This window comes from Colias eurytheme, chromosome 23 (genome assembly GCF_061535395.1).
Source record: "Colias eurytheme isolate Ceu_HAF_F1 chromosome 23, ilColEury1 Martin Lab GWU primary, whole genome shotgun sequence".
NCBI lineage: Eukaryota > Metazoa > Arthropoda > Insecta > Lepidoptera > Pieridae > Colias > Colias eurytheme.
Genome location: NC_143002.1, coordinates 2,579,041 through 2,606,310, shown reverse-complemented (window position 1 = coordinate 2,606,310; position 27,270 = coordinate 2,579,041). Strand labels below are relative to the sequence as shown.

The 27,270-nt window shown below is 31.9% G+C and overlaps 4 protein-coding genes across 4 annotated transcripts in view; 3 read left to right on the top strand and 1 right to left on the bottom strand.

Annotated features, from left to right (window-relative positions):
- Positions 1–10,742, top strand: part of Osi17 (DUF1676 domain-containing protein Osi17) — a 45,434-nt gene extending 34,692 nt beyond the window's left edge. Inside the window, exons 3-11 of the mRNA XM_090115356.1 lie at positions 3,065–3,274; positions 4,792–5,045; positions 6,050–6,189; positions 6,565–6,662; positions 6,965–7,064; positions 7,345–7,432; positions 8,088–8,243; positions 8,589–8,761; positions 9,255–10,742. Coding sequence (XP_089971482.1) covers positions 3,065–3,274; positions 4,792–5,045; positions 6,050–6,189; positions 6,565–6,662; positions 6,965–7,064; positions 7,345–7,432; positions 8,088–8,243; positions 8,589–8,761; positions 9,255–9,399 — 1,364 coding nt within the window. The 3' untranslated portion in view covers positions 9,400–10,742. The remainder of the gene's footprint in view (positions 1–3,064; positions 3,275–4,791; positions 5,046–6,049; positions 6,190–6,564; positions 6,663–6,964; positions 7,065–7,344; positions 7,433–8,087; positions 8,244–8,588; positions 8,762–9,254) is intronic.
- Positions 10,743–11,525: 783 nt separating this feature from the next.
- On the top strand, positions 11,526–12,489 carry LOC149898162 (uncharacterized). Its single transcript, XM_090115479.1, has 2 exons — positions 11,526–11,570; positions 11,950–12,489. Exons 1-2 carry the CDS (start codon positions 11,526–11,528, stop codon positions 12,487–12,489), a joined length of 585 nt encoding a protein of 194 aa, XP_089971605.1.
- A 265-nt stretch (positions 12,490–12,754) lies between these two features.
- Positions 12,755–14,014, bottom strand: Osi18 (DUF1676 domain-containing protein Osi18). Its single transcript, XM_090115526.1, has 3 exons — positions 13,486–14,014; positions 13,270–13,416; positions 12,755–13,040 (listed from the first exon to the last, which is right to left on the bottom strand). The coding sequence occupies exons 1-3, from the start codon at positions 13,961–13,963 to the stop codon at positions 12,859–12,861; spliced, it is 807 nt and encodes a 268-aa protein (XP_089971652.1). The 5' UTR covers positions 13,964–14,014; the 3' UTR covers positions 12,755–12,858.
- Positions 14,015–18,218: 4,204 nt separating this feature from the next.
- On the top strand, positions 18,219–21,207 carry LOC149898160 (golgin subfamily A member 7). Its single transcript, XM_090115466.1, has 4 exons — positions 18,219–18,537; positions 19,481–19,633; positions 20,378–20,525; positions 21,067–21,207. Exons 1-4 carry the CDS (start codon positions 18,385–18,387, stop codon positions 21,096–21,098), a joined length of 486 nt encoding a protein of 161 aa, XP_089971592.1. The 5' UTR covers positions 18,219–18,384; the 3' UTR covers positions 21,099–21,207.
- Positions 21,208–27,270: the final 6,063 nt, after the last annotated feature.

The window sequence follows — 27,270 nt, the reverse complement described above, 5'->3', positions numbered from 1 at the left end:
TTTTTCTCGTAAATTCTTCCTCGGAAGTGTTATTCTTAAACTAAAATTTTAGAAAAGCAGCAGATTGCAGCAGTGTAAAATAGTGAAGGATCACATATGGACGATATGATTTAAAAAAAATTAAATCCCTATTTATGTATTTTTTAAATAAATAAACAGATTTCATCTTACTTAAATCGTTTCTTCTAAATCATCGTTTGAAATGTAAACGGACTTTTGGTCCACCCTGTATTTGACTAGTTTTCCGCCCACGGCTTCGCCCGCGTTTTCAAAGAAAAACCTGCGTATGTTCCGTTCCCGTGGGATTTCCGGGATAAAACCTAGCCTATGTTTTAATCCAAGTTCCCTCTATATGTGTGCTAAATTTCATTGAAATCGGTCCAGTAGTTTATGCGTGAAAACCATACATACATACATAATTACAAACCTTTCCTTTTTATAATATTAGTATAGAAGTATAGATAATCAAACGATTAAATACAATTAATAAATACTTAGTATAACTGAGCCACATTCTTCACATTTGTTGACAACTCTAGTTTAACATGGTCAATTATTTTCCTAGATTTATTACGGCCGTTTCACTTCAACTATTCAAATCAAGCTTATCTAAGGGTCAAGTTCAAGGCCATACACAAGCGTTGAAATTGAAAGTTGTTCCAAAAATAAACAGATAAGATCACAGAGAAAGTACAATAAGGATAAGGAAAAGGTTTCGAGGAAAAGCATGTTAAGCTTTCTGACTGCTTTAAAAATAATAATAATTTATAGTTGAACTAGCTTGATCCCGCGCCTTCGCTCATATGGCGCTCGAATAAACATTAGATTTTAATAATGAGTACGAGTCATTATTATATTATAATAATAATAATTCACTTCTATGGCTTACGTTGATTATAATTTAAGCATTGACGAAAGCGATAGTATCTAAGCAATTTTTCAAGGAACATATTTTATCAATATACTTACATATTTTTAATCTTATAAAGTAAAAATAAAAATCATTTATTGAACAAGGTTCCTTACATCAAAATATAGACCCCAGGCTCCCAATATAGCTTTCGCTGTGTTTCAGGAGTCTGTGCCTTCCCGACAGAAGACATTAGACATTAGAAACATTAGAATAGTTCTAGACATTAGAATAGTTCAATAAAATACATTAGAATAGTAATTACATAGTTACAAAGAAAATTTTACTTAAAGTTGAAGTACTTTAAAGTGCAATTTAAGTAGGTATTCTTCTGTACCCACTGCTGAACGCAATATTACCTTATTACAGTAATCTTAATATGTATACATATTTGAATAGCATTTTATAAACGTATAACTAAATAACAAAAGAATGGAAATCGGTATTGAATACATATATAAATAAAAACCGGCCAAGTGCGAGTCGGGCTCGCGCACAAAGGGTTCCGTAGCAGCAAATATAATAAATTACAGTTAAATCAACCTATCTCAAAAACTATAAGAGATACTTTGATCAAACCAAAAATCGTTGAAAGAGTTAATTAGCATGCATCACCTCTATTTTTTTTAGAATTTTATACCCCGTAGTTATAAAAATAGAGGGGGGGGACATACTTTTTACGACTTTGAGAGCTGATATCTCAAAAACCGTTCACTTTAAGAAAAATGTTTTTTAGAAAACTTTATATCATTTTAAAAGACCTTTCCATTGATACCCCACACGGGTATGTACATCGAAAAAAAAAATTTCATCCCTCAGTTACATGTATGGGGGGCCCCACCCCCAATTCTTTTTTTTACTATTTAGTGTCATATTTTTGTAGCGGTTCATACAACACATATTCCCATCAAATTTCATCACTGTAGTACTTATAGTTTCCGAGTAAATCGGCTGTGACAGACGGACAGACGGACAGACGGACAGACGGACATGACGAAACTATAAGGGTTCCGTTTTTGCCATTTTGGCTACGGAACCCTAAAAAGGAATCAATTGAATATTTAGTGAGAAAATATTACAAACGCCTCTGATTTTCTATATTGTAAATAAAGAACAATTAAAAGCGAGAAACCGTTATTGTTTAATCATATCATGCAATGGTTTCTAAGAAAAAGTATTGAGAGTTATTTCTGTCTCTTCCATGTCTCTGTCGTACTCTTCCGTATATTATAATGGTTTTAATAAAAAATGTAGAACGTGTGTTCATATTGTCAATACGTAGAAAAGTGTTGGAAAAAGGGAAAATCACTTTGAAATACTTCCGACTGAGCATTATTAGTTATTAGTGAAAACACGTTTGGGAATATCATCATAATATATGTAATATCTTTGAATAGGAAATTATATGGTAAATTGTATTTCTTTATATTTTACTTGTAGTATGAAGGAAAATTTGTGGGCTAAATTTAATGCTACAATAATAATTATTATTTAATATCTTAACTGTTACTGATATTTTCAAAAAAGCATTTTTTTACCATTATCCTTAAACTTCAAACATCTCCAAATATTTACTTATAATATAAATGTATATGAATCGGGTTTTTCCAATAAATTTCAAAGAAATAAACTTATTTCTTATAAAACGTGATAATTCTTAAGAGAGAAAGCATTCAAAATTGTGCGGCAAAGCGATAAATTATACATGTATGTAGAAAAATAACATCACCATTGTTAAGAAGCTCTATCATAAAGTGTATCATTTTCTTATTTTGCGGTGATTTTAGGCTATAAATTAATAGACGTCACCGGTACTGTTATATTGAAAATTGTCAATACGATATTTTATTTTATGATTTACTAATGGAACCGATGGAAAGATTGTAAAATCGAACCAGTAGTTTAGAGCACATGAGTAGAAAGACGGAAATCCGTTAGAGCGTGTTTTGTACTGACAAACAAAAAATGTTTAACTTTGTACCTTTGGGTTGATAATAACAACACATATCTACGGTTTAATTAATTTTTATTTATTAATATTATTTAAACAGCACATATTATTCATATTACATTCAGTACAATCCATACTAAACTAACAATGCTTATATAACGTTGACATGACATTTCCTTGACTTTCCATAACTCTTCTTTCAGAAACACCGCTCGAAGAAGTGACAGACGCGCTCTACAGCAAGGGAGTCAAGTTCCTGATGACCCACGACATGAAGCTCACGCTACCAGAGATGATGTTCCACGGAGCCACCCTGAAGATATCCCCCAGGGCTCTGACGAAGACAGGCGCGCTGGTACATATAGATCTGGAGCCGAAGGAAACTGGAGGCAGGCTGTTCTTTCATAAAATAAGTGAGTTTTCTGTATCTCTGATAAAGAATTGTCTAAAACTAAGAGGTGTAGGTTGTTAAAAAACAGCAACATTACTGTTTTTTTTTTTTTTTTTTTAATGAAAAATAAATTTATTTCATACACACAATTTTCAAATACAGAAAGTGGATGAGTCCTCCTAGTAAGTTTACAAAAACCTGTGTCAGGAGGACCCGCTCTTCCTTAACTAAAGTTTACAAATATAATACGTGTGCAGATGTATATGTATAAGTGAGTGAATGAGTGTGTGTGTGTGTGTGTGTGTGTGTGTGTGTGTGTGTGTGTGTGCGTGCGTGCGTGCGTTCGTGTGTGTGTGTGTGTGTGTGTGTTTGGGTATGTTTAAGCTATTACGGAATATTATAAAATGTAGTGTAGAAGCGCCTCAGTATCCTCATAGGAAAGTGTTTTTAAATAATGAATAACTGTTTTTTTAAAATCACGATGATTAAGTCTATGTATATCCAAAATATTATTAAGACGATTATAGAGGTAAATGGACCTTGCTTTAAATTGGTGTTTAGCAAAAACTGTTTTGGTACATATAGTGTTAAAAACGTCTTTCTTTCTCCTTCTATTTTCAGTTGATTTGTCAAAAGGAGCCATTTTACGAATTTTAGTAGTAACTAAAAGAATGTACAACTGTCTAACTGTTAGAAGATCGCAGATTTTATATAGTTCCGAAGTTGAAAACCTTCGCGGTTTAAAATACATCACTTTAAGTAGACAACGATGGCCACGTTCCACGTCCAAGAGTTTAGTTTTATTTGCTCCACCCCAGATAGGGATACAATAGTTAATTACAGATTGCACAAGAGATTTATAAATTTGGTTAATGAGTTCAGGAGTGGTTATATGTCTTAACATTTTAAAAATCCATATAAATTTCCGGGTTCTTTCATTAATATAGTCTAGATGGCAATACCAAGAGAGGCTGTAAAAATGAAACAGCTCTGATTATTATTTTGTTTTAGGTTTTTCATTGTTACTTAGTGTAACGTCTATGTACTTCTACTGCTGCTTATACAAACGATAGCTGTTATAGTAACTACTTAGTACTTACATATTATATTAAACGAGATGTCACAGAAAATCAGCAGTTCTTATGCAACTTGCACTTTAAGAGACTATATACATTTGTTTATTGTATTTAAAGTGAGACATCGTATTTATCTCTCTAAGCTACATAAATAAATAATTATTTCAGGATAATTTTCACACACGGCACGATCTGATCCCATACTAAGCTTTCGCTTGTGTTATGGAAACCAGATGGCTGATAAACATACTTATATAATTTTTTAAATAAATACATAATATATAGATAATTAACGCCCAGACACAGAGCAAACATCTATGTTCATCACACTAATATTTGCTCTGGGTGAGAATCGAACCCACGACCTCTGGCTTGGAAGGCAGGGCTACTACCAACCAAGCCAACCGGTCAGTCTAACACATCAAACTTAATATATTTCTAATACATCAACCATTATTTCCAGAAAAATACATCAAGCGGAAGCTCATCATGGCAGCGCTAGCAATCATATTAGTTGTCAAACTAATCGCTCTGAAGCTAATATTCGTGTTACCGGTTGTCCTTGGAGTAACAACAGCAAAGAAGATGTTCCTCAAGCTTCTGTTGTTCATATTCCCGGCCTTAAGTCATATATTCAAGCTATGTTCGTGGTACCACCAAAATTACCATACTACGAAGTACCATCACCATCATCATTTGATCACGCATCATCACAAGGTTTGTAGATATTTAATAAAATGCATTAATTATTACAATAATAAGGCAATTTTTATATAAGTACAGTTATCAAACATTCATACCATAATGTTAGTTCTAACTCCTCGAAAGCAGCTTGACCGATTATTATGAAATGTTATGTTTACATTTGCGCATATTAGGTAGATCTAAAGGGTAAATTAAACTATACCTATATTATGTACATATAAGTAAAGTAACTGGCAGAACAAAATTTACCAAATCAGCTATTTTATTAAATTAAAATTTAATTTTAAGAATTGCACGCCTTTATAAGCGAAGCGTTGAGGTGGGTACTACTGTCACTTCGCGCAAAACATCTGATTTTTCAAACTTAAAATGTCTTTATGTATCATACATTGCACTTGTAAGATAATACATACACACACATATTAAGAAAAAATACTATTTTTAACGTTCATGATATTTTTGATGTCATTTTTGTTATTTAAACTAGTTAAAAAACAGTTTAAAAAAGTTCTGTCTTGGACGTCCGTGTGTCTGTATGTGCGGATCCTTTTTCTTGTTAACACGATAGCGACCGAAATACTTTACTAATTGAGTCTTTTTTTTTTCTCTTACGCTTGAGTATGCTCAGGAATAGAACCCTTTCATTTTTCAGGGTCTGATTCGATGTGGTTTAATTGTTATTAAATAAACAAAAATAATAATTAATAAATATTTATTAAAAAAAAATTATGAGGCGTGCACTTTTGGATTTTCCAAATTATTTATTTGTATGCCAGCACAATAAAGTGTTAATAAATAAAATAAATAAATAAATAAAAGCTATCCGCATCTCCGTAATTAATTTCAGAAAAAAAAAACAACAACGTAATCCATATTATAATATCAGCATTCTATTCCCTCTTTACGTACAATTTTCTGGATCTCTTACATGTCGCTCAAGCTCTGTTATTCTACGAATCTTTATTAAATATTACCTTTATTATATTATATTACTTTATTATATTATTTATCACCAGCAACCACACGGGCCCCCACCACACCCAGTATACGGTCCCCCCCACGGCGCGGTGTTCGTGAAACCCCATGAAAACCATCGACCAGCGTTCGAACATTACCCTCAAGATTGGGAGCTATCTGGACCAGGGCTTGGGAGCGAGTAAGTTTAAATATATCTATACTAATATTATTAAGCTGAAGAGTTTATTTGTTTGAACGCGCTAATCTCAGGAACTACTGGTCCGATTTGATAAAGCTTACAAAAAATGGCTCTACAAAGGCTCTTGCTGTGCTGTTGTAATAAAATTCGCTGTTACCAAATAAATATGATATTCAAGTCTTCAAGAAAAGAGTTTACACCTTTTTTAAAGAATTTATGCCGTTGCTCATGAGCACCAATCTATAACCATCAGGTGATATGAAAACGTAGAGTGATGAATGATGATGAATTGTTATGAAAATAAATTTGAATAATACGATTACAAATAATATCTAGAATATAAACAAAATAGTAATAAGTAATTTAATATTTCAGATACCTTTCGGACATCCATCGAAATGCAATCGCGAGTTTCAAGCCAAATCCCAATGATGCCAATGATATTAACGCTTGGGGACTAGGGTTACCACCAGGTAAGTTTTACATGCTGTTTAAATACATGCAACATTGTTTGATAATAATGATAATATCTACAGTATTCATTAAAACGAAACTTGAAGATATAGGTACTTAATTTTTTATTATAATAGAATCATTAAAATGTATAAAAATTAGCCAACGTTCAACTATCATGAATATACTTACACAAAAATAGAGAGAGAGGAAAAACATTATCTACTACTTCATCGCACCTACTATTTAGTGACGTTAAAGAATTTCTAAAATACATTTTAGTAAATTTCAATTAATTACAAATCTTTATTATAAATTACAGGTTCTGGAGCTCTCAACGCAGGCGAATACGCGAGTAGTAATAATGTTCCGAATGCTGTTCCTGCACCGAATGGAAATAAAATACCTGGCAATGTCGGAAGGTAAGTCAAATGTTTTACTTGAAAATCTAGGAAAATTCTTATTTAAAACGTATTTTTGAATGCAATATGAATTAAATATGAAATCTTGTTTGATTGCATAAAATAACAATGACGCATTTTTTTTTAATAAGAATTTAACCTATGATGAAAATCTAAAAGAAAATTGGTTAGCTGAAAATAAACGAAAATATTCTATCTCTCTGATATATATATAATTTCAATATTCTTTTATTAGTAGTTTTAGTATAAAACACATTTTAAAAGTCAATTTTATTTACAGGCCCGTAGGACCGCCTCCTCCGAATCCGTACTATCGAAATAAAAAGACTACACCGCAAGATCCTGAACAAGCTGAAAAGGAAGCATTGGTAATTATTTATTTTCTTAAAAACATTGACCCTATTATGTAACAATAATCCCACCAAAACGTTTTCATGTAAAATGTTGCCAAGACGCGACTATTATAGGCCGGGCTAATGTTCTAAAAATGTTCAGCCCCCCTAGTCAAGTGGCTTTCTGTTAGCGTAGCGTTCAATAGAATAGACTACGAATGTATGAGATTGACGTAGGCTATTCTATTGAACGCTACGCTAACAGAAAGCCACTTGACTAGGGGGGCTGAAATGTTATTAGGAGCCAAGCGTCTAACTCTAATGTCTTAACTACACGCCCTTAAAACTCAATGCCTTAGTTAAAATACGTGTCTTGGCTATTTTGCGAACATTAGATGACGTAAAGTGAAAATATTATTTATTTATTTCAATAGTTAGTAGTAACTATAGCTACACTAAGTTAAACATTTTAACTAAGGTATCGGGTTTTTGCCAGATTGTGGAAAAATAGTCTCAATGCAAAACTGTTTCTTTAATCTAAATGTACAAAAAAACGAAAAGTTTTGTATTATGTACATTACTTTATTGTCTGTGTCCTTTAGTATTGTGTTTCGTATTGGTACAAATAAAGTGTGATCATTTATCTCACCAAAAATGACCCTCCGTAAAGCAAATTTAACCAAAATTACAGATACGAGCAGCAACCCTAGCAGCTAACGCTCCCCCCTCTCCAGTAAGGGACGAGCTCCTCAGAGTATCAGCGGCGAGGTTAAGCGAGTCGAACCGGGTGCGGACTGAGACTGAACTTGTGCGGCAACAGCAGGAGATATTAGCTGCACAGGACCCTGTAAGTAGAAGAAAATATTATAATGCAAGTTCTTATGCTTCAGGATCATAAACTGCGTAAAAAATGTAAATTTATGTGATTTGGGCGTAAATTGCATTATTATTTTAACTGATTTAAAAAAAGACAGACGTTCTGTGTTCCACTGTATTTTTTATGTATCTATATCCAACGGGTCTTTGTTCAATTGTAGATGAATTTGAATTTTTTTATAGAGTGGATTCCCGACTTTCCTTAAAAATAAAGTGAAACATTATAATTATAAAGTTTTTGCCTACACTAGCGCGCAATGATAACGCGTCAAAAGCTTTCTCTTAATATACAATTCACATTTTCACACGATTACAGGACACAATAGCAGCAGAGAAATTCTACGGGTCCCTTCTAGAAAAGGTCGATGTCATTTTGAATCCTCTCGGAGCAGTTGACGTAGGCTGCAAGGAGAGAGCTGTGTGTGTGTTATATAGAGACCCCTTCAAACACGCACCTTATAGTAATCTGGTGTCTAATGAGCTTAGCAAGTGAGTATTTGAACAAACTGACAGGTTTATTTGAACAAACTGACAGGCTTATGGGAACGAACTGACAGGCATAATATACCAAACTGACAGGATTATTTGAACAAGCTGACTCATAAATCAACGAACTGAATGACTATCGGTTAGCCGTTAGAGAAAAGGAATGATAAATAAAAATAATTGCGATTAAATGGATGGCTGAACAGCTGATGATGTTATAATAAATCAGTACAAACAATCATTTAGATTAATTTGTCATTCACAGCGGATCTGTTTCGTTCAAACTTAGGTTTGATAAAATTTTTATATCAAGCTTTGTCACTCAGGAAAAATTAAAATAAAGAAAAGAGAGCTTAGTTTTGAGATAATTAATAAAAAACAACCCAAAAACACCCCAGAAATCAATAAAAAACTATCATCTATGATATTAAAAACTTTTCACCATAGAATAGCTTCTTAAAGATAAAATTACTATAATCAAAAATCGTATTTCCAGAGATTCAAGCGAGCTAGTACCACCGGCGGACAGCAAGATGGCGCTGCGGTATTACAGATACGTTCAAGCGGCCAGAGACGGACAGGAACAAAAGGACTGTCACGCTTTATACCCCAATTGTAACATTAATTATAATAAAAAGTAAAAAACAATGTACATACCGATACATTAAAGAAAGGAATTTAAATGGCGGCTTATACTCGCGTTGACAGATATAGAGAGAGAGAGTGAATAAAGACGGCAAAAATGTGCAAGCGAGACAACATGTTTAGCATCGACATTTTAGATTGCTTTCTTTGATGAACCGGGGTTTAAATTACATGCAAAAAATATAGCGAACTGCTGAAAGTGTTGCCAATAACGAAACATTGATATTATGTCAGGGTTAAATTTTTTTGCGAATGTGTAAAAGAAAAATTTTGATGAATATGAACCCGTTGATGTCATATTATTTTCATATTACACATAGTAAAAATTATGGTAATGAAAATGGTAATGAATTTGGTTGGATATTGATACTGAATATACCTAACTATAATAACTTTCTGCTTTCAGCTTTTTATCAAAATGGTACCTTGTGTCAGTTACTTTTAAAAGCTCTATGAGACTAAAGTTATTCTAATAGACTGTTGCTTGAAACAGATATATAGAACATTGCATTTATTAAAAATAATGTTATTGTATAATTTTGTCACAGCTAAGTCCAAAATGTGTAAATGATAACGTAATATTATTTATTTATTATTAAATATAAGTGGTATTTGGGGAGAGATTGATCCTTACTTTTGAATAATTTCATACATACCTTAGTTTGAAAAATATCTCGTATCGCTCGACAATCGGAAAATTAGTAAGATGCGAATGTTTTTCATTAACAAAATTTATTATAAAAAGGCCTTAAGCCTTTTTATAATTAAAAATATAAATCACCTTTAACTTAAAAATTATAACTTAACTATGTATGGAATGTTCGAAAATATAAATTACGGTCTAAGTAAGGATTTAAATCTTTATTTTTTCAATTGTTTTGTTGCATTTTGTGTTAAATTACAAAATGCGAAATCAATTACTTTTAGTATAGAGCCATTGAGTCACTAGGACAATAGAATTAGATAAATAAGTTTATTTAATTTAGGCATGGGGCTCAAATGTTAAATCTAGCTAATAGTATTTTATATTTTTGATAAACACGTATTTTTTTGAATCGCAGAGAAAATATTTATGCTTTTATTCAACATCTATATTCTATCATCTATGGTATTTCATCATAGTTTGTCTCTTTCACACTAAATATATGTATCGTAAGAAAGAATGAGACGGAAGAATAATTATTATCTAAATTATAGTGGGATGTATACTTTTATTGGTTAGTTATGTACTGAAAAATAATGTAAAGAAATTATGGTTAATTATTTATTTATTGGTTATTGTTATGTAAGAATATAATTTATTTTTAGTAATTTATTGAACGATTAAATTATTTATTAAAACGAATGGAATTGTTTTATTGTTATCCCTCTTCAATTATTTTATTTAAATTATAAAGAATTTTAAAATAGTCGTTATCAATATAAAGTTTTAAAGTTTACTCTTTATAATATAAACTTGTAAAATAGTCTCGAAATTTTACTTTTTTGAGTTGTAGTTCAATTAAGTTTGATGGAATTATTAAATTGGTGCAAAATTTCTAAGATCAGAATCTGATTATAGATTAACGAAATGCAGACGATGGAACAATTGCTTGTAGCACATATATTATAATACTTGTTTTAAATAATTATTTAACAGTTAACTAATTCCAAATATACTTAGGTATCTTCATGTAACATACCTAATATTAAAATAAACCTTTTAAAATTATAGGTGTGTGTGATGAATATGAAAAACTAGATTTCCGCCCGCGGCTTTGCCCGCATTTTCAAATGAAAACCCGCATAGTTCCCGTTCCCGTGGGATTTCCGGGATAAAACCTATCCTATGTGTTAATCCAAGTTACCTTCTATATGTGTGCTAAACTTCATTGTAATCGGTTCAGTAGTATTTGCGTGAAAGAGTAAGAAACACACACACATCCTCACAAACTTTCGCATTTATAATATTAGTAGGATAGGATAGGATTAGTAGGATAATATGTAACTCTCTACAATTTAATGCGCTAGCTGCACAGTGCACACCTAATATTATCGCATGATTTGTTGATTCGGATGTTTTGAAAATATTGCCACAAACAGTAAAACCAAAGAAAGCGGTTTGTAAAATCTAACGTTAAACATGAAAACACATATTGCCTGTAAAATAAGTTTGCTGTGGCTCGTTGTAAGTTTTTCAATAAAACCTTAATAAATATCCATTAATTATTTTCATTTATTTTCATAATAATTCGTAGTCAGGGTAAGTAAAACACGTAGTAAACACTAGGGAAAGTCAATTTTTTATGTTATTTGCTCTATAAATTATGAAGAAAAGGGGTTAAGTATTCTGGAAATAAATACGAATTAAAATACGATATTATAAGTCAGTATTAAACAACTCGGAAAAAAAATAATGAAAAGCCTTTTACTTGTAATATAGAGACAATATTGTCTCTATAATTGTCATTCGTTTTAATTCGTTAATTCGTAGCATATGCTATGGTGCATGTCTTAGATATAATAAATTTTAAAATTAGCCAAAACAGAACATTCTACATTTACAGGTGCTGAAGGAATCTATCTGCAATCCTGTATATTCAAGAATAAAAAGATCGAACAACATGGATAATTTCAACGTCCTGTTAAACATTTACAAAATGAATCCTTTAAAACGTTCTGATGTATACAAAAAGTTTTCTAATCAAATACTTTTACCTCGATCGGAAAGCACGACAGGCGACTTGAATTTTAATTCAATTGAAAGTAGCAAGGAAATACAAAATAGGACGAAGAAATCAAATGAAATCGCAATACGGACAACTAATGCAAATCAACATTTAAATAATTTAAACCATCCACCTGATTTGGCAAACACTATCGACAAAAGAGATTCGGTTCATCGTATCGAAATAAGAAAAGAAAAAGACACGCCAATTCCTGAAGATAATGAAAAACAGATGCCTGCAACTAGATTGTTCCCTGTGCATAGTATTCGTAAATTTAAAGAGCATTTTCATTCATTTGATAATGGAGACAGGATGATAGATTTACAGGACAATGAAATCGATGGTGCCCAAGACGCTGATACCGTTGTAATGAAGTGAATTTAAATGTACATGAGATGAATTTTGTTGTGCGGTGAATTTTAATGTAAACTTTAGATATTTAGCTACTAAATAATGTGATGTATTCAGCATTTTGATATCTATTTAGATTTCGAATGATGAGCAAAACATTTACGCTTGCATTTTAATCTTGCAAGATTCTTCTTGTTCTATACCTTTTTTTTTTTAATTCTGTCAGAAGGAAATGTAAAAAATTGTGGTAGTAGTTTTTGTAAGGAAGGACACAAATAAAATATCAGTCGAATAAATTTGAAACTTATACCATAGATTTATTTACAGGTAAACAATAAATAATTTAATAAATAAAATAAATTAGTCCGAGGTCCGTCTACATTAAAGCTACATGAGTTATTTTTGGCCAGAGTAAGCGATGTCGTGGGCGTCTTCGTATGATCGTGCCTGGTAGGGACCGTGGGCGTCCCAGGCTGGGGCGTGATGGTCTACATGGTGCTCAACGTGGTGTTGTGGGTAGTGGATGACTTCGTAGTTCACAACCTTGGGCTTCGTGAACTTGAAGATAACCATGGCACCTGTAAATAAGAAAAATGTTTGAGATTTTATGTTTAAGGATATGTAAATGAATGCTGTTTGAATTCATGCATTATGTATTGTATAAAAATATTTTAAGTTATTAGTAGAAGAATAGAGGAAGTGTCAAAATTAGGAAAACCATCTACGCATCTTTAAAATGTAGTAATTCGTGTAAATGTTTTAGTTAATATAATAATTGATCAATTTGCGTTGGAATGTTATACTGACCAGAAAGCACAAGAGAGATAAGACCAAGAGTCAAGGCCTTCCATGTCTTCAGAGCGATGAGAGCGAGCGCCAAGGGAACCATCACTGAAGCCTTGAACTTAAGACCGAGGAGGAAAGGCAGGAGCACCTTCTTGATGAAACCGTGTTCTGAAAACAAACAAACAATTAGATACTTGCAATTTTACGTGCTATCAAGTCAATTTGTAGGAAACCTACTGCTCTTGATCCTCAAAGGCTTGGGGAGCTTGATCTTCTTCTTCCTGCCTTCGAAAGTCTCGACCTCCTCTTCTCCGTCAAGAGGCATGTCCAATTCAGAAGGAAGGTCGGTAAGGAGAGATCGTGGCACATATTCAGAAGCGGCACTGCGGGCAATTTCCTCAGGTACTTTCACTCTCACAGAATGGGTTTCAATGAAGCGTTCCACTTTGTCGAAGATCGCGTATGTGGGGTCCTTGGCCATACTCGGGTCGACGGCTTCATCCTCAGCGATCGCTGTCTTGATGATGGACAGATTGTCGGTGATCCTGATCTCATCATCGTTCGCGACTTGGGATATCCATTCCAGGGTCCTCGGTTTCACACACTCCACGGAATATTGACTCAAACATTCGTTGTAAATGTTCTTAACGAGTCCGGATGCCGATTGGCCACTAGCGAACGCCGCCACCGATAACAACACCACAAACTTAAACATTTTGCACTGGTTCTAGCACTTGACGGCAGATGCGACTGACTGCCGTCCGATAAGCGGTCACAATGTATGCCAGGGAAGTTCAGGGCTCGGTATATATACTGGCATTAATACGTGACGTGGGGTTCGAATATGTTAAGGTGCGAGGCAATGGAGGTGCAAGTGCTATGGCTCGCTCGTGGTACATTTTAATTACGGGAGTCAGTGCTAATAAAGTTTGATAAGTGCTTGGATATAGTTGAAGGCTTCATAGCGTCCTTCGCTCGTAACTCTTTGAAGGTTAAAAGTTCGATACCTACTGTATAATTTTGTATTGAGAATTGTATAACTAAGTCATAAAGTTAACTATTCGTTAATATTATAGACTTTAAAGATGTACAAAATTAATCCAAATAGTACCTACTTTAATGATTAAATCGTAGAATCAATCGATCATATTTATTTATTGATTGACTAAGTTTAATGTAAAGTTTAGCAGTGATTTTTGGCCCTGATAACCTATCATTCTTATAAAAATGTTATTTTTTCAATAAAATATCAAATATAACTTAATTTTAATCATATTCAGTTTTAGCAAGTTTAAATTATTAAAGGGTTTGATAGTGAGAAAACTATTGAAATAAATGAGGTGATAATATTGATTACACAAAGCACCTAAATATCCTGCACATAAAAACGAAGCAAAGGTACAAGAAACAAAATATATTGTGTTTCCTCGAATATAATATTATCGACTCTATCAAAACATAAGTTCTATTTTCTCAAACGTTAAGCTCAATATTAATTGCTTTTTCTATGATCCAGGGTTAACAATTTTCCTTTCTATATTAATTTTTCATTTTATTTTCATTGACCATTAAATATGATATAATTAAAACATGAAAATATGCCAGATATTTTTAAGAACATTTTTTACTAAAAGCTTTTTTATAACTTGACTAATGTTACAAACTTGAAATCTGTTATTTTGTTTGTATTCAATTCAACTAGAAACTTCAATGTACTAGTAGCTAGATAATATAATTATTCTAGAAGTTACTTATTACGAATACGAGCAGCTATATTTTATTTTTATACTCGATCAAACCAGGAAAAGCCAGGACAAGAGGTCAGTATATTATAATTTCAAACAAATCAATTTGTAGTAAAATAGACGGGTCTGTAGTAAACTGTCAACAAACAAGTAATTAAACCATGCCTAATTTAAATAACATCGATACGAGACACTTTATAAATAAAAGATCGCAGGAGCGGTAGAAAAGCCGTTTTCAATTTCTTTAGATAATTCTGACATCATACCGTTGTTTTTACAGATACGTTAGTGTAGTATTCAATTGTTTTTAGAAGTTGTAGTCATGATGGGAGTTGTACGAAATTAGATAGTTAAATAAGTATTTACTCAGTACAAAACATGAACATATACAACATAGAAACACAGACCGTTTATGTAAAGTTTTTACTGTGACAAAATATAGGACTTTACCACTTTTATATTAAACATCATACACGTGATTTATTTATCTAAATTATATTTATATGTAGTAGCTTCGACCCGCCTATAAGCTATTCGCCGCCCGCCTATTATAAATAGTTAATGATTTTTATCTCTGATCAACTTCTACTTGGACTCTTAGAGGAATTTATAATTTTAAAATTAATACTATCACTTAAAATCGAACATTAAAATTTCGCTGATACAAATTTTTCCTTGGCAATGACGTATACCTACTTATAAAAGTTTTGCCGCGCCCAACAGGCAAGCTTTGCCGCCCTAGATTTGTTTATTGAGGTCTTCTGTTTCTTATTATATTATTTACAGTTTCTAAATAATTATATTCATTCAAATTTCAAATATTAATTTCAGTCACTTACTCACTTAAGTACTGATAGAAAAATAATGATTTGTCACCATGCTTAAAGCCTTTAGGTATAGACTACATTTTCGAGTCATTCTAATGATAAAAAAATCCTTTTATTTTCTTAAAAAAGCAATATGTACCTAATTGTAATCATTTTGATTAATTGCTACAAATTTGAAATTTTCAGTACTATTTATAGGAATCGTTCAGTTTTTCATCAACGTTTTCTGTCACAGGGCCATTAAATTAATACGTGATGCGTAACTCCTTAATATTGTTCAATTAACTTTCTATTAATCTAAAGAAACCAGCGACCCAACTAACTATGTATCTTGACGCCGCTTTTAGTAATCAGCTGTTACTACCACAGACTATAAATTCAACTAGATGTCGCAGGGACTCTTGTAAATTACAATTATTTTGGGGTTTATATTATTAAGGTAATTAATTAATCCCAATATTAATACAGTACAACTTGGCAAAATATAAAAAATGAAACTTTTTGTCCATACAAAAGCGGTTAGAAATTGGAGTATCTGATTCCGAATTATTAAGATATAACTATTATGTATGAGCCATACGATGGGAAATCAGATTCTGAAATGAGACAGACACATTTTTTACGATCGATTAGAAAAATAAGAATCTGAAGGAAATGGAATATGTTGAGGAACAGCGGAATTCAGATAAACGGAATGGCTGTGTCACATACACACGTATTAGGTACAGCAAATTTTCTTTCAAGCTCCATCTAGTCAATACGTGATCTGCGGTACTACAAAGTCGCTAGTATCACATCATGAATTGATATACGAATCACGATCATTAGCATCCGTTTTGCTGCGACATCTTTCACTAAAGCATATGACTTGAATGAAATATATGAGAAATGCGGCCTTTATTACGTAAGGAATTCGAACGCAATGGTTGGTATCACTTTCTTTTATATAATGGAAGGGTTCTTTAATTGTATCAAGCGCCAGGATCAATGTTACAACATTTTTTTAGACTGCGCTAGTAGGGGCTATATTTTGCAAGTTAGTTTCTAGGTTTGTATATCTTTGACGCACTCTGTTGTACAGGGCATGCTGGATTTTAGATTATTTTAGGAGAAACCATCTCAGGAACTACTGGACCGATTTAAAAAATTATTTCGCCGTTGTATTTGTCATAATATTATTATAATAATCATTATCATTATTATAAACCACGAATGAAACCGGGGCGTAGGTACCTCTAACTACGTAGGTATAATATAATCGAAGTAGGTAATTATTAATTAATACACGTACTTATTCAATGAAATCATTGAAAGTAGATTTATATTATTTCGTAAGAATTTATGTAGATAACCAATTTTTAAATAAATCATTAGAAACTTCCATAAATAAGAAACAAACGATACCCCACAGGTAATATTAATATAATAAAATTATGTACCTATACTTACTACTTACGCAAAATTCGAAAATAATATTGTAAAGGTCTAAGAAGTGATCCATTTCTAAAATAATGAATGAAAAATGAAAGAGGATTATTATTAGATATTATCAATAATTGATTAGCGTTCGACAGACGACGAGCTATTTAGGCCGATTTCGCTACATTCGTTTGCTGAATAATAATTTGGCGCCAACGGCCTAACATATTATAAATTATTAAACCTGCCATATTAGTTTAGTCTTTTACCAAAGACAAATTAACAAATTTTTAATTAAACGGGTAGACCGTACACTTGCCAAATTTACGCTAGGCTTGGAAAAGGAGGACAATAATAATTTACCATTAACGTACTGACTTGGCAAAACAGAAATAGAAATAATAAAATTAGGTACTTACCTACCTTTTAGATACATACCTACCTGAAGAATTTATTTGTTTGAACGCGCTAATTTCACGAAGTGCAGGAAGGAATTAAATATTAATAAATTCTAATACTTAGACCAAAATTGTCTCGAAATAAAACTTTATCTACAAAATTGAACAATTAATATGCTTCAACTCAAGAATTAATATAATCATTACATATTGTTGAGTTTTAGTATAATTTCATTTAAACATATTTTATAGCACAGTTTTTTAATAATGATAATTTTGGGATACATGCACTTAAATTTATTTTAAAAATATCAAAGAACTATTCAGGATTTAAGAAATTATTATTATTATTTATTAATATTTTTCCTAGTAATTATTAGATTACGTATATTATTTTATGTTAAGTTGAATATTCTATGAATTTATTTCATTACATAGTTAATTTCTAGTAAGTAGTTTAGTAGTTTATTCATTTAATATTATAAAAATTTATGAACGTAACATTTATCTTTGGTCATCTTTCCATAAACAACTAAACCGAGCAACTAAACGTCAATGTCACTCCACATACGTCACGTCACTCAGTGTATTCAGAGAAATCACGAGAATACTGTTTAAGTTTTTTGTGTAATTAATTAAAGATTTCTCTTGCTCTAATACACAGTATGCTTTTATCGTAGCAGGCAATTTGTTTGTGTGCTTGAAATAAATGTGTTTTGTGTTTTATTGAAGTAAAAACTATTGATAATGGCTAACAATAGGATTCCTTCTGGACCCAATACACCAGGTAGTCAACAGACACCTACACAACAGGGTATTAAAATATTTATCCAGAGGGACTATTCAGAAGGTACAGCGGTGAAATTCCAAACCAGATTCCCACCTGAACTTGAAGATAGGGTAAGTTGGACATTTGTTTATCGGATATCAACACGCCTTAAAAACGTCCTTGATAGCACTGGGTGTGAATTTTCATTGATGTGAAAAGCATTGTTAGTGTTTGTGAAATATAATTTCATACTTTTTAAGTGAGAATTACATTGATTCGTTCATTTAATACACTTAATTTAAGAAAAATAATTGAGATAAAAATCTTACTGGAATACGGTGTACTTTCTAAATATTTTTGGTATTCAAACTTTCATTTCTCAAAGTAGATATAAGATACACAATAATTGTTCATATACAACTTTGTGAAATTATTCAAATCAGAATTATTTGCATGCTAATGCTCTGAATCTTTCTAGCCAATTAATATTAATCGAATTTTTACTGTATCTGTTAACATATAAACAATGGCATTATCATATGATTTTAACTGTCAATAACCTCTTATTCCCGCTACGGGACTGAATCCTTTGAGGGCTTCACAATGCCACATGGTCAAGTGTAGATATATGAATGTCAAATCCTTTGTACTAAGCCACTTCCTTTCTATGGTTGGTTAATGGTTGCTATTTGGAGTGTGGGGTTCTGGGATCAATCTGATTGAACAAAGAACAGAAAATTTAAAATTGGGCGAGGCAAAAATCATGTACTAAACTAAAACAGATAAATTTTCTTTATTATTGTCTACTTTCTTCACTAACATTAGAAAGCAGTGAAAAATGTTTCTTGCACTGTATGTTATATGTTGTATGTTGTATGTTCAATTTCCCCAATGTTGCTAATTTGGAATATGTAACAGAAAATAATAAGTGATGAACTGTTACTAATTGACTGTTTATAATTTTAAATTTTAATACAAATCAAGTATCTTAAAAATGAATAACTAAACTTCCCTGTTTCATTCTATTGTCATTTTACAATCATCGAAACTAACAATAAACAATATTATTTACAGATAGATAGACAAACATTTGAATATACAATAGAGAGACTGAACGAACACTTTGATATGGCCGAGACGGCAGACTGCAGTACCTACTGCGAAGGTTGCCTCGCCTGTCTGACAGCCTACTTCATTTATATATGCACTGAGACGCATTACGAAAAGGTATGTTGATATAAAATAATTAATATAGTTCTATAAAATTAAAAACATGGTTAATCTCATGAAATAATTGTATCATCACCGATCCTTGATAAGTGTACAAAGTTTGAACTAAAGCTATCTGTTTGAAGTGGCTCAAATTAAATTCTAAAGGAGTTGGTTACATACAAACATAAATGTGAAGCTAATAAAAGCCTGTTAAAATAACTTCTATCGCTACAGTAAGATATTATAATGAAAATTAAATGAACGGAGAGTTTCAGGACAATTTTTTTGTTTGTTAAATTGATTCCAAAGCTTCCTAGCCAAAAGCCAGTATTAACTAAATCAAATTATTTAATATGTTAGGCTTTGGTTATCAACAATCATGCTGCTATTGATGGATCATTTAAAATTCATATTGTGGAAAGATAATGATCAAATTATGATAAAAATTTAGTTTATGATTACTGTCATAGAGTTAAGTCTGTATAATATTTATTTGGTATTTCCTGAATAAATCTGTATCTTCAAATACAAATAAACAAAATTGCTTTTACTTTTAAACACATCTCCATAATTTGGAACATCCTATGATCATATTTGTTCGCAAATTTTAACACAGAATGTATAAAAAAGATTTATACCTCTATGTATAAATACATAGAGGTATAAATCTTTTTTAGTATGTATTTATACATAGATGTATAAATCTTTTTTAGTCGCATAAGATCTTTATTCTTAATTTATTTTCGTACATTATTTCAGCATCTTCGAAAAATATCAAAATTCATAGCGACACAAAACGAAAGGGTGTACAATCCACGAGGTATACACTTAACGGACCCTATACTAAGAGGTTTACGAGTTATAGAGGTCACCATTATTGACGTACCAAACTGTCAAAGCCCTACAGGTATTGTATTTTCTCCTTATTTTACATATTATTAAAATGAAATAATTTTCAATGTATTGTTACTTGTTAGTAATGTTTGTTGTAATGGACACTAGATGGCGATATAATTAAATTCACAAAATCAATAAATTTCTAATTTTAGAGTTGTCTAATAATTATATTTACTTATGTACGAAGTTGAAAATAAATCTTTATTATTAAGTGATATAATTAACCAGAAAAATTGGTGGGCTTTATGGCAAACCTTTGCCTATAGAATCCAAAACAGAGTATGAACACTATAGTCAAGTTAATCAACGTTATCGAGAGCATGACGTCATCATAACATACATAAAAAATTGTTCCTTTTATGCAAGGCAGAGGCGCTTTTCAAATTCCTTCGATGATGTTACAAATATGTACTTTGACGATAGCTTTCGTGCTCGCCTTTCTGCTTTAATATGCCAGATATTATGAATGCTGTATGTACACTTATAGTATTTTAATACAAACCATAGTAAAATATACTTTCCTTAACATTAGTATCAAATTATAATTACAGGTAATTCAACAACGCAGTTGCGGCACACTTGACCACCGCAAGAAAACAGGGAGTTCTTCATGTAACAGTTAAAGTATTGGTTTTGATGGTGCTTATAATTTGTGTGTAAATTGAACTTAATTGAGGGTAGTTTTGAAATATTTTTAAATGTCTCATATCATATTAATCAAAAAATTATACCTATATATTAGGTTTGTAGTTAAGCGTATACCATTTTGTAAATATAGACATTTAAATTTTTAAAACGAGTTTTTACCTAAATAGTTTTTATCAATACCATCTTCTTCATAATATGTAAAGACATGTCGATCTCAGGTTACATTATTTAATTTACCTTAATTTAAGCTTGATCTTCAAATAAATAAACACCTTCCATGAAAACATATTAAGTGTAAAAAATATGGAAGTGGTTTCAAATTGTGTAAACTCATAAATAAAGTGATAATATCTGTGGTGTTTGGTATATACCTCGTAAGTGCAAAAATGGCCATTTTTTGTTTTTTGGCCATCTATACTGATAAAAACGTCCTCTTTCGTTTGGTCTATGTCACATAAGCCTATTGATAGTAGAAATACCTTAAATAGGTTGTATCAAAACCACTTAAGTACAAAAAAAAATATTTTTATTTGATACAAATATATTAATATAACTTAACATAGACTTGTAAAACGAATACTCAATCAACGAACGGCCATTTACAACGTAAGAGCACTTAACATAATTAGACCAAACTTGAATAATTATTATCATCACTTAACTTATTTGTACCAAATCAAATAAAATTATTTGTGAAATTAACAGGTCTTCTCTGAGTTCTCCCTTACTTAAATATAACGTTATTTGGCACATAATTTAAATCTTCAGACATTAGGTCTCAAGCCTATTATCTATAAAGAAACATGCATGTGATGCAAGATCTCTTAGACTTAGTGTGTTCAGAAACGTTTACCAATCTTTAAATCGATTTAAAGATTCGTAAACGTTTAAAAAGCCAAATAACGATACCTACATGCACAAGGTTTGATTCTTTGTCTCTTCAAATTCATTCTTTCATGTCAGATTAGAATAGATTTAGAAAAATCGGAGCATAAGGCAACATTTCACTATGAAACTAAAAGATAAAAGCTGTTTGTTTACAGTTTCCAAATTTAACTTTCATTTAAAAATCCACAAAGTTACTACTAAACGAACATTCCATTATGTTATGTATAAAGGAATAGCTCAAAGAGGTGCGGATGAAATCGCATCATGCTTATGGCATTTTATTAACCGTTTGGCAGAAGAAGTACCTAGAGTAGCTTATTTTATATTCAGTGTTTTCCAGGTCAAAAACGGTATAATATCTTGCCTGTTAAGCAGATATTGAAAGATTCATTCAAAGAAGAAACAGCACCATCTCCGTTCCCCGAGATAAATGAAAATGACCAGCAATCGCCATGATGTAAAATTAATTAATGAATCTGACTTCTTTCCATTTTCGAAACTATTGACTACCTACTCATTTTATCAAAAGAAATACTGCAACAGACAAAACTACATTTGGTTAGAACTGTATTTTCTGGTTGATGTATGAAATGTCGAATGACGTAGATAGATTTTAAATACTCTTTGAGTGAAAATGAAGAGTTTCTGTATTTCTGGTTTGAGAACTGAGAAAAGATAGAATTCTCCGAAGTGGCTTTGCCATTGGCCTCTAATGAGCCTATCAATATCGATGCTCTGAAATTCAAAGATATCTTAAATCTCCTGCCAATAAGTGATCCAATTTATGATGATTATTTCAAATCATTGTCTCATGGTCCGACTAGAAACAATCTTATGACTTTCAGTGACAGTGATGACGACTATGAATGAATGTTGTAGTGGTACGTTTTACAAACAAATTTTATTTGACAGGATCCAGCTCGTAACTATTTGCAGGGTAAAGACATCTTCTCACAAGGAGAAGACATGAGCAGTAATCACCACGCTTGCTCACTGCTGGTTGGTGATTTCAGACCAAAATCCCGGTTGCCATCACGATGTTTTCCTGTTATTAGAAATGATGATGTTTTCTTGTTATAGAAGATGTATCTCTGGTTATTAGAGAATCTACTTATGCATCCGAAAAAGACACATTGGTACATGTCGATTGATGGGATCGATCCCGCAGCATCTAGCACGGCAGGCAAGCGAACTACCGTGACTTCTGAACCACACACACACTACTTTTAGGATTTTACTTTGTAGAGAGAGTATCAGAGAATTGCATATTGCACGAAAATCACAATATTTCCTGGATTTTTTATGAGTACTTATTTGTGGCAAATCACACTCCTATTCGTTTTTGTTTTTATATATGGTATTTGTATGGAAGACGTTTCCCCATAATATTTGTTTTTTAATGTCTGTTTATGTCTCCGTCGAAAAAAAAAAAGAAAAATCCTTTCCATTAATGTAAAAATAGGAATAAATACTAATTAAGAGTACAAATAAATATGCTCTAATCCACTTAAGTACACACGTTTTAGACATTTTCACATCATTTTCACATTTTTTCTTTTGGTACAAACATGTTAAGTAACAATTACTCTTGAACTAGAACATTTTTTTTATTTTTTTTGTAAGTGTTCAAAACTTGAACATAATAGACATTTAAATATCATAAATTTGTTTTACTCAAGTGTTTATTCCGATCTGTAGCAACAGGGTAGCAACCGTGAAAACTTTCAAACGCTCATACCCAAAAATCACCATTTTGCACTTAAGTGGTACGTACCAAATACCACAGATATCGAAATTACGACTTTTACCGTTTTATAATATCACAGTCAACATCTCAGCAAATGCTGACTCAAACGCAGCACTGACTTTTTCAATACAATACTAGCTTTCCGCCCACGTCTTTGCTTGCCTCAATCTATAACTTAAAAAAAAAACACTAAAACCTTCCTCGATAACCACGTTATCCATTGACCAAAACAGAATTAAAATTGGTGCAGTCGTTTTTGAGTTTATCGCGAACAAACAGATAACTTTGTTTTACGTAGTAATTGAGTTCAATTTACACCACTTATAAGCTCCTAAGTGAAAATGAAAGTGACATTCGGTGTTTTAGTGTTTTGGTTGTACTTTTGTTAGTGTTAGCATTTAATAATATAAGGTTTATTAAGGTTTAGTGATTGTATAAAAAGCCAATTAGCTCTAATGCAATGTGTCATCTATTGTGTGTAATTTATTGAAAAATTATGTTAAAATGACGCATTTTGTTCCTTTAATGTATACAGGAAAATTATTGGAATAATAAATTAGTTCTTGGTTGGTTTTACGGCATTTTATTTACTAATTGACTGACATCATGAGGTTATAAAACCAAAAAAAATTGAAATATATTAATGTATGTTTGTAGTTATGTGTAAAAATATATCAATATTTATTTTTTACATTTAAACTATATTAAAACTAAAGAAGATAATTGGGATACTGTAAAATATCACAATCATGTTTTAGATAAATTGATGCTAAATATCACGAAAAAATAAAATTATTTTAAATGTGTAGCAAAATGCGTCATTATAAAAAGTTTTATTCGATTGATTGGAACATTAGCTAAGGTATATTAAGTTGTATTATATTTATTATCATCATGTGTATGGAGAACTCCCTTGCCAAAATTATCTTCCAATAAAAAGGAAATTGTATATTATCCGATTAGTTAATTAATTTAAATTTTGCAAACTATTTTGATTATATTAATTGTAAAAAAAATGTATGCATGTTAATTATATCACTTAGGAGTAAAGATGGTTATGACTGTCGTGACGACGTATTGTGACTTTTTCGTGACGATTTTTTATCGGTACGATGAAATATCGTCTAGTGTAAGTAGCATTAATGATACTTCGATGCTATTGGTGGATTTTTGAGAATTCAATTTCATTGGTTAACGTTAATATGATAATTATTATGACCATTCGATATATCACTGAAAATAAATAGCTGTGTTTTACCTGAAAATAAAACACATATTAAATACTTACCTATATTTGAAGCTTACTTCATTGAGAAGGTACCTAGCTTTTTCCGCCTATTTTGCCCTCTCTTTCCGTTGTATATATGCTATCTCTCTCGCACACCTCTCCACCAGGTGGCGGGGCGCACGATAATGTGCGGGCGCTGGATGTTTTTTCATTGAGTCGAAATCCACAACAGGTGGACGTTAAGTGTAAGCTTCAAATATAGGTAAGTATTTAATATGTGTTTTATTTTCAGGTAAAACACAGCTATTAAACACTTGACCGTAATTTGAAGCTTACTTCATTGAGACCTGTTTGTTACCCACCTGGTGTACAATGTGACGCCAATGTGAATTTGAATACATAAGTAATTACTTATTTCTTTATTTGAAAGAGTAAGGTGTGCAGATAGTATACCTACTAATAAATCACACAAATTTTTATTTTATATAATATATTAACAATCCCAGATGAAAAGTTAATCAAATAAGAACCAAAAAGTTAATCATAATGATTAAAAGTATTAGAACTTATGAGATTGGTTCAAGCGTACCTTAGTTAACCTTTTTGAAAAGTTAAAGTTACTACAATTTCCACTATCTTTAGCGTAAATCTGCGAAAGCGCCAGTAACGACTTTCAATTACGCATTTAGATGTTACTTACAAAATGAAGCAACAGCTGATCCCGACGAGGCAAAAATACCTCAAACTCAAACCTTTATTTATTCAATTAGAACTCTGCAGAAGCATCATTGAATCATCTTAACATAGAATTACCAAATGTCTCAACTCACACAGTTTTAACCCAACCTGCTACAAGCGGACAAGAAGAGACCTTGGTCCTTACTTTTGGGGTCAGAAGTAAATTTAAAAGGTCACCCCTTGAATAAGGCAATAAAATAACAAAACAGGTAAATGGTTTAAATTATAATACAGATTTTTAACATCCAACTAAACCGTGCGGTATCTTTTAATGTTTAGAGCCAACGTCGCAATCATAATCTAAACATGGCTGGTACTTTCAGTACAATGCATGAATTATTTATTTAAAACTGATAGGTCATAAACTCTGTACTGGAAACAAATATACTGAACTCAAGAGACTAAAATGATAAAGAGCTTATCTGTGTCCCAAAACTGCAATTACTACAGCTAAGTACGTTACTTTTAATCAATTCAGTTTTAAGATATAATTATGATTTACATCAGAACTTATATACCGAAAATCTCGGGACTACATAACGTGACTTATTTATAATAGTGTTTGTGCATAACACTAGGCAGTCAACAGCTATATGAACGTCAGATAGGAAAAGAGCCAAATTTATCCAGTCAGTAATAAAGGATTTTAACTATACTTATTATAATTCAACCAACTACTACTAGCTACTCCGTACGTCTTTTGGGTAGACGGAGGCAAATAGGATTTTTATTCCAACTATATCATTTGATATTTTGAAAATGTACTCCACATTTTCATACCGTCAGAGTCATTTTGCAGATTATAGTGGTGCAGCACTGAACACTGTCTATTAGGTGGCTGGTGCTGCTGACCGGGCCTTCAGTTCCGCTTTCCAGAATACCTTCACCCTTCTAGGTGCTACTACTACTGAAATAGCGGTACTCTATCGCGTCGTTCAGGTCTCTAACTGACAGAATTTCTCATATTATCGTAACAACCTCGCTCGTTCTAATGCTGGGGCCACACTAACGGGAAATGCCATTAATTAACGCGATAATGGACGTTAACTTTAGGTGTAGCCAGTATGATTTAACAACGGCATTAACATTGCCGTTTGGCGAGGCGATAGCTTTATCGCGAGAATTAACGCAATGAAGCGGTCACACTACGTCCATCTTGCTAGAATTTTAGTAAAATTAACGCCGTTTTTATCGCCAACAATCGGCATTCACGTTGACCGTTCAAGTGTAGCCACCCACTTAACGCCTTAAAAATTATCGGAATAATTATCGCGATAAAGGGCATTAGACGTTAGACGTTAGTGTGGCCCCAGCATTACTAGAACAAATTATCGCCAAGGAATTCTGCTGCAGGATAATGGCAAGAGAGATTATAAGCTTAACTATGCATTATTATGCTCTGGAATATGGTGGATTTTGAGTACTATCGTCGTCTGAAAGTATCTCCTTTCGATTAACTTCATTCAGGATGCAGATCTGATCCCATCTTTGTTCCGTAGGAATGCT

Bases quoted from the DNA above. Each gene is read 5' to 3' on its own strand.
- LOC149898162 (XM_090115479.1), top strand. From the start codon at position 11,526: ATGAAAACACATATTGCCTGTAAAATAAGTTTGCTGTGGCTCGTT. The intron at 11,571-11,949 runs GTAAGTTTTTCA...CTACATTTACAG, and splicing joins TAAGTTTGCTGTGGCTCGTT to GTGCTGAAGGAATCTATCTG.
- Osi18 (XM_090115526.1), bottom strand. From the start codon at position 13,963: ATGTTTAAGTTTGTGGTGTTGTTATCGGTGGCGGCGTTCGCTAGTGGC. The intron at 13,417-13,485 runs GTAGGTTTCCTA...GTTTGTTTTCAG, and splicing joins GCCTTTGAGGATCAAGAGCA to AACACGGTTTCATCAAGAAG. The intron at 13,041-13,269 runs GTCAGTATAACA...TCTTATTTACAG, and splicing joins TATCTCTCTTGTGCTTTCTG to GTGCCATGGTTATCTTCAAG.
- LOC149898160 (XM_090115466.1), top strand. From the start codon at position 18,385: ATGGCTAACAATAGGATTCCTTCTGGACCCAATACACCAGGTAGTCAA. The intron at 19,634-20,377 runs GTATGTTGATAT...ACATTATTTCAG, and splicing joins CTGAGACGCATTACGAAAAG to CATCTTCGAAAAATATCAAA. The intron at 20,526-21,066 runs GTATTGTATTTT...TTATAATTACAG, and splicing joins AAACTGTCAAAGCCCTACAG to GTAATTCAACAACGCAGTTG.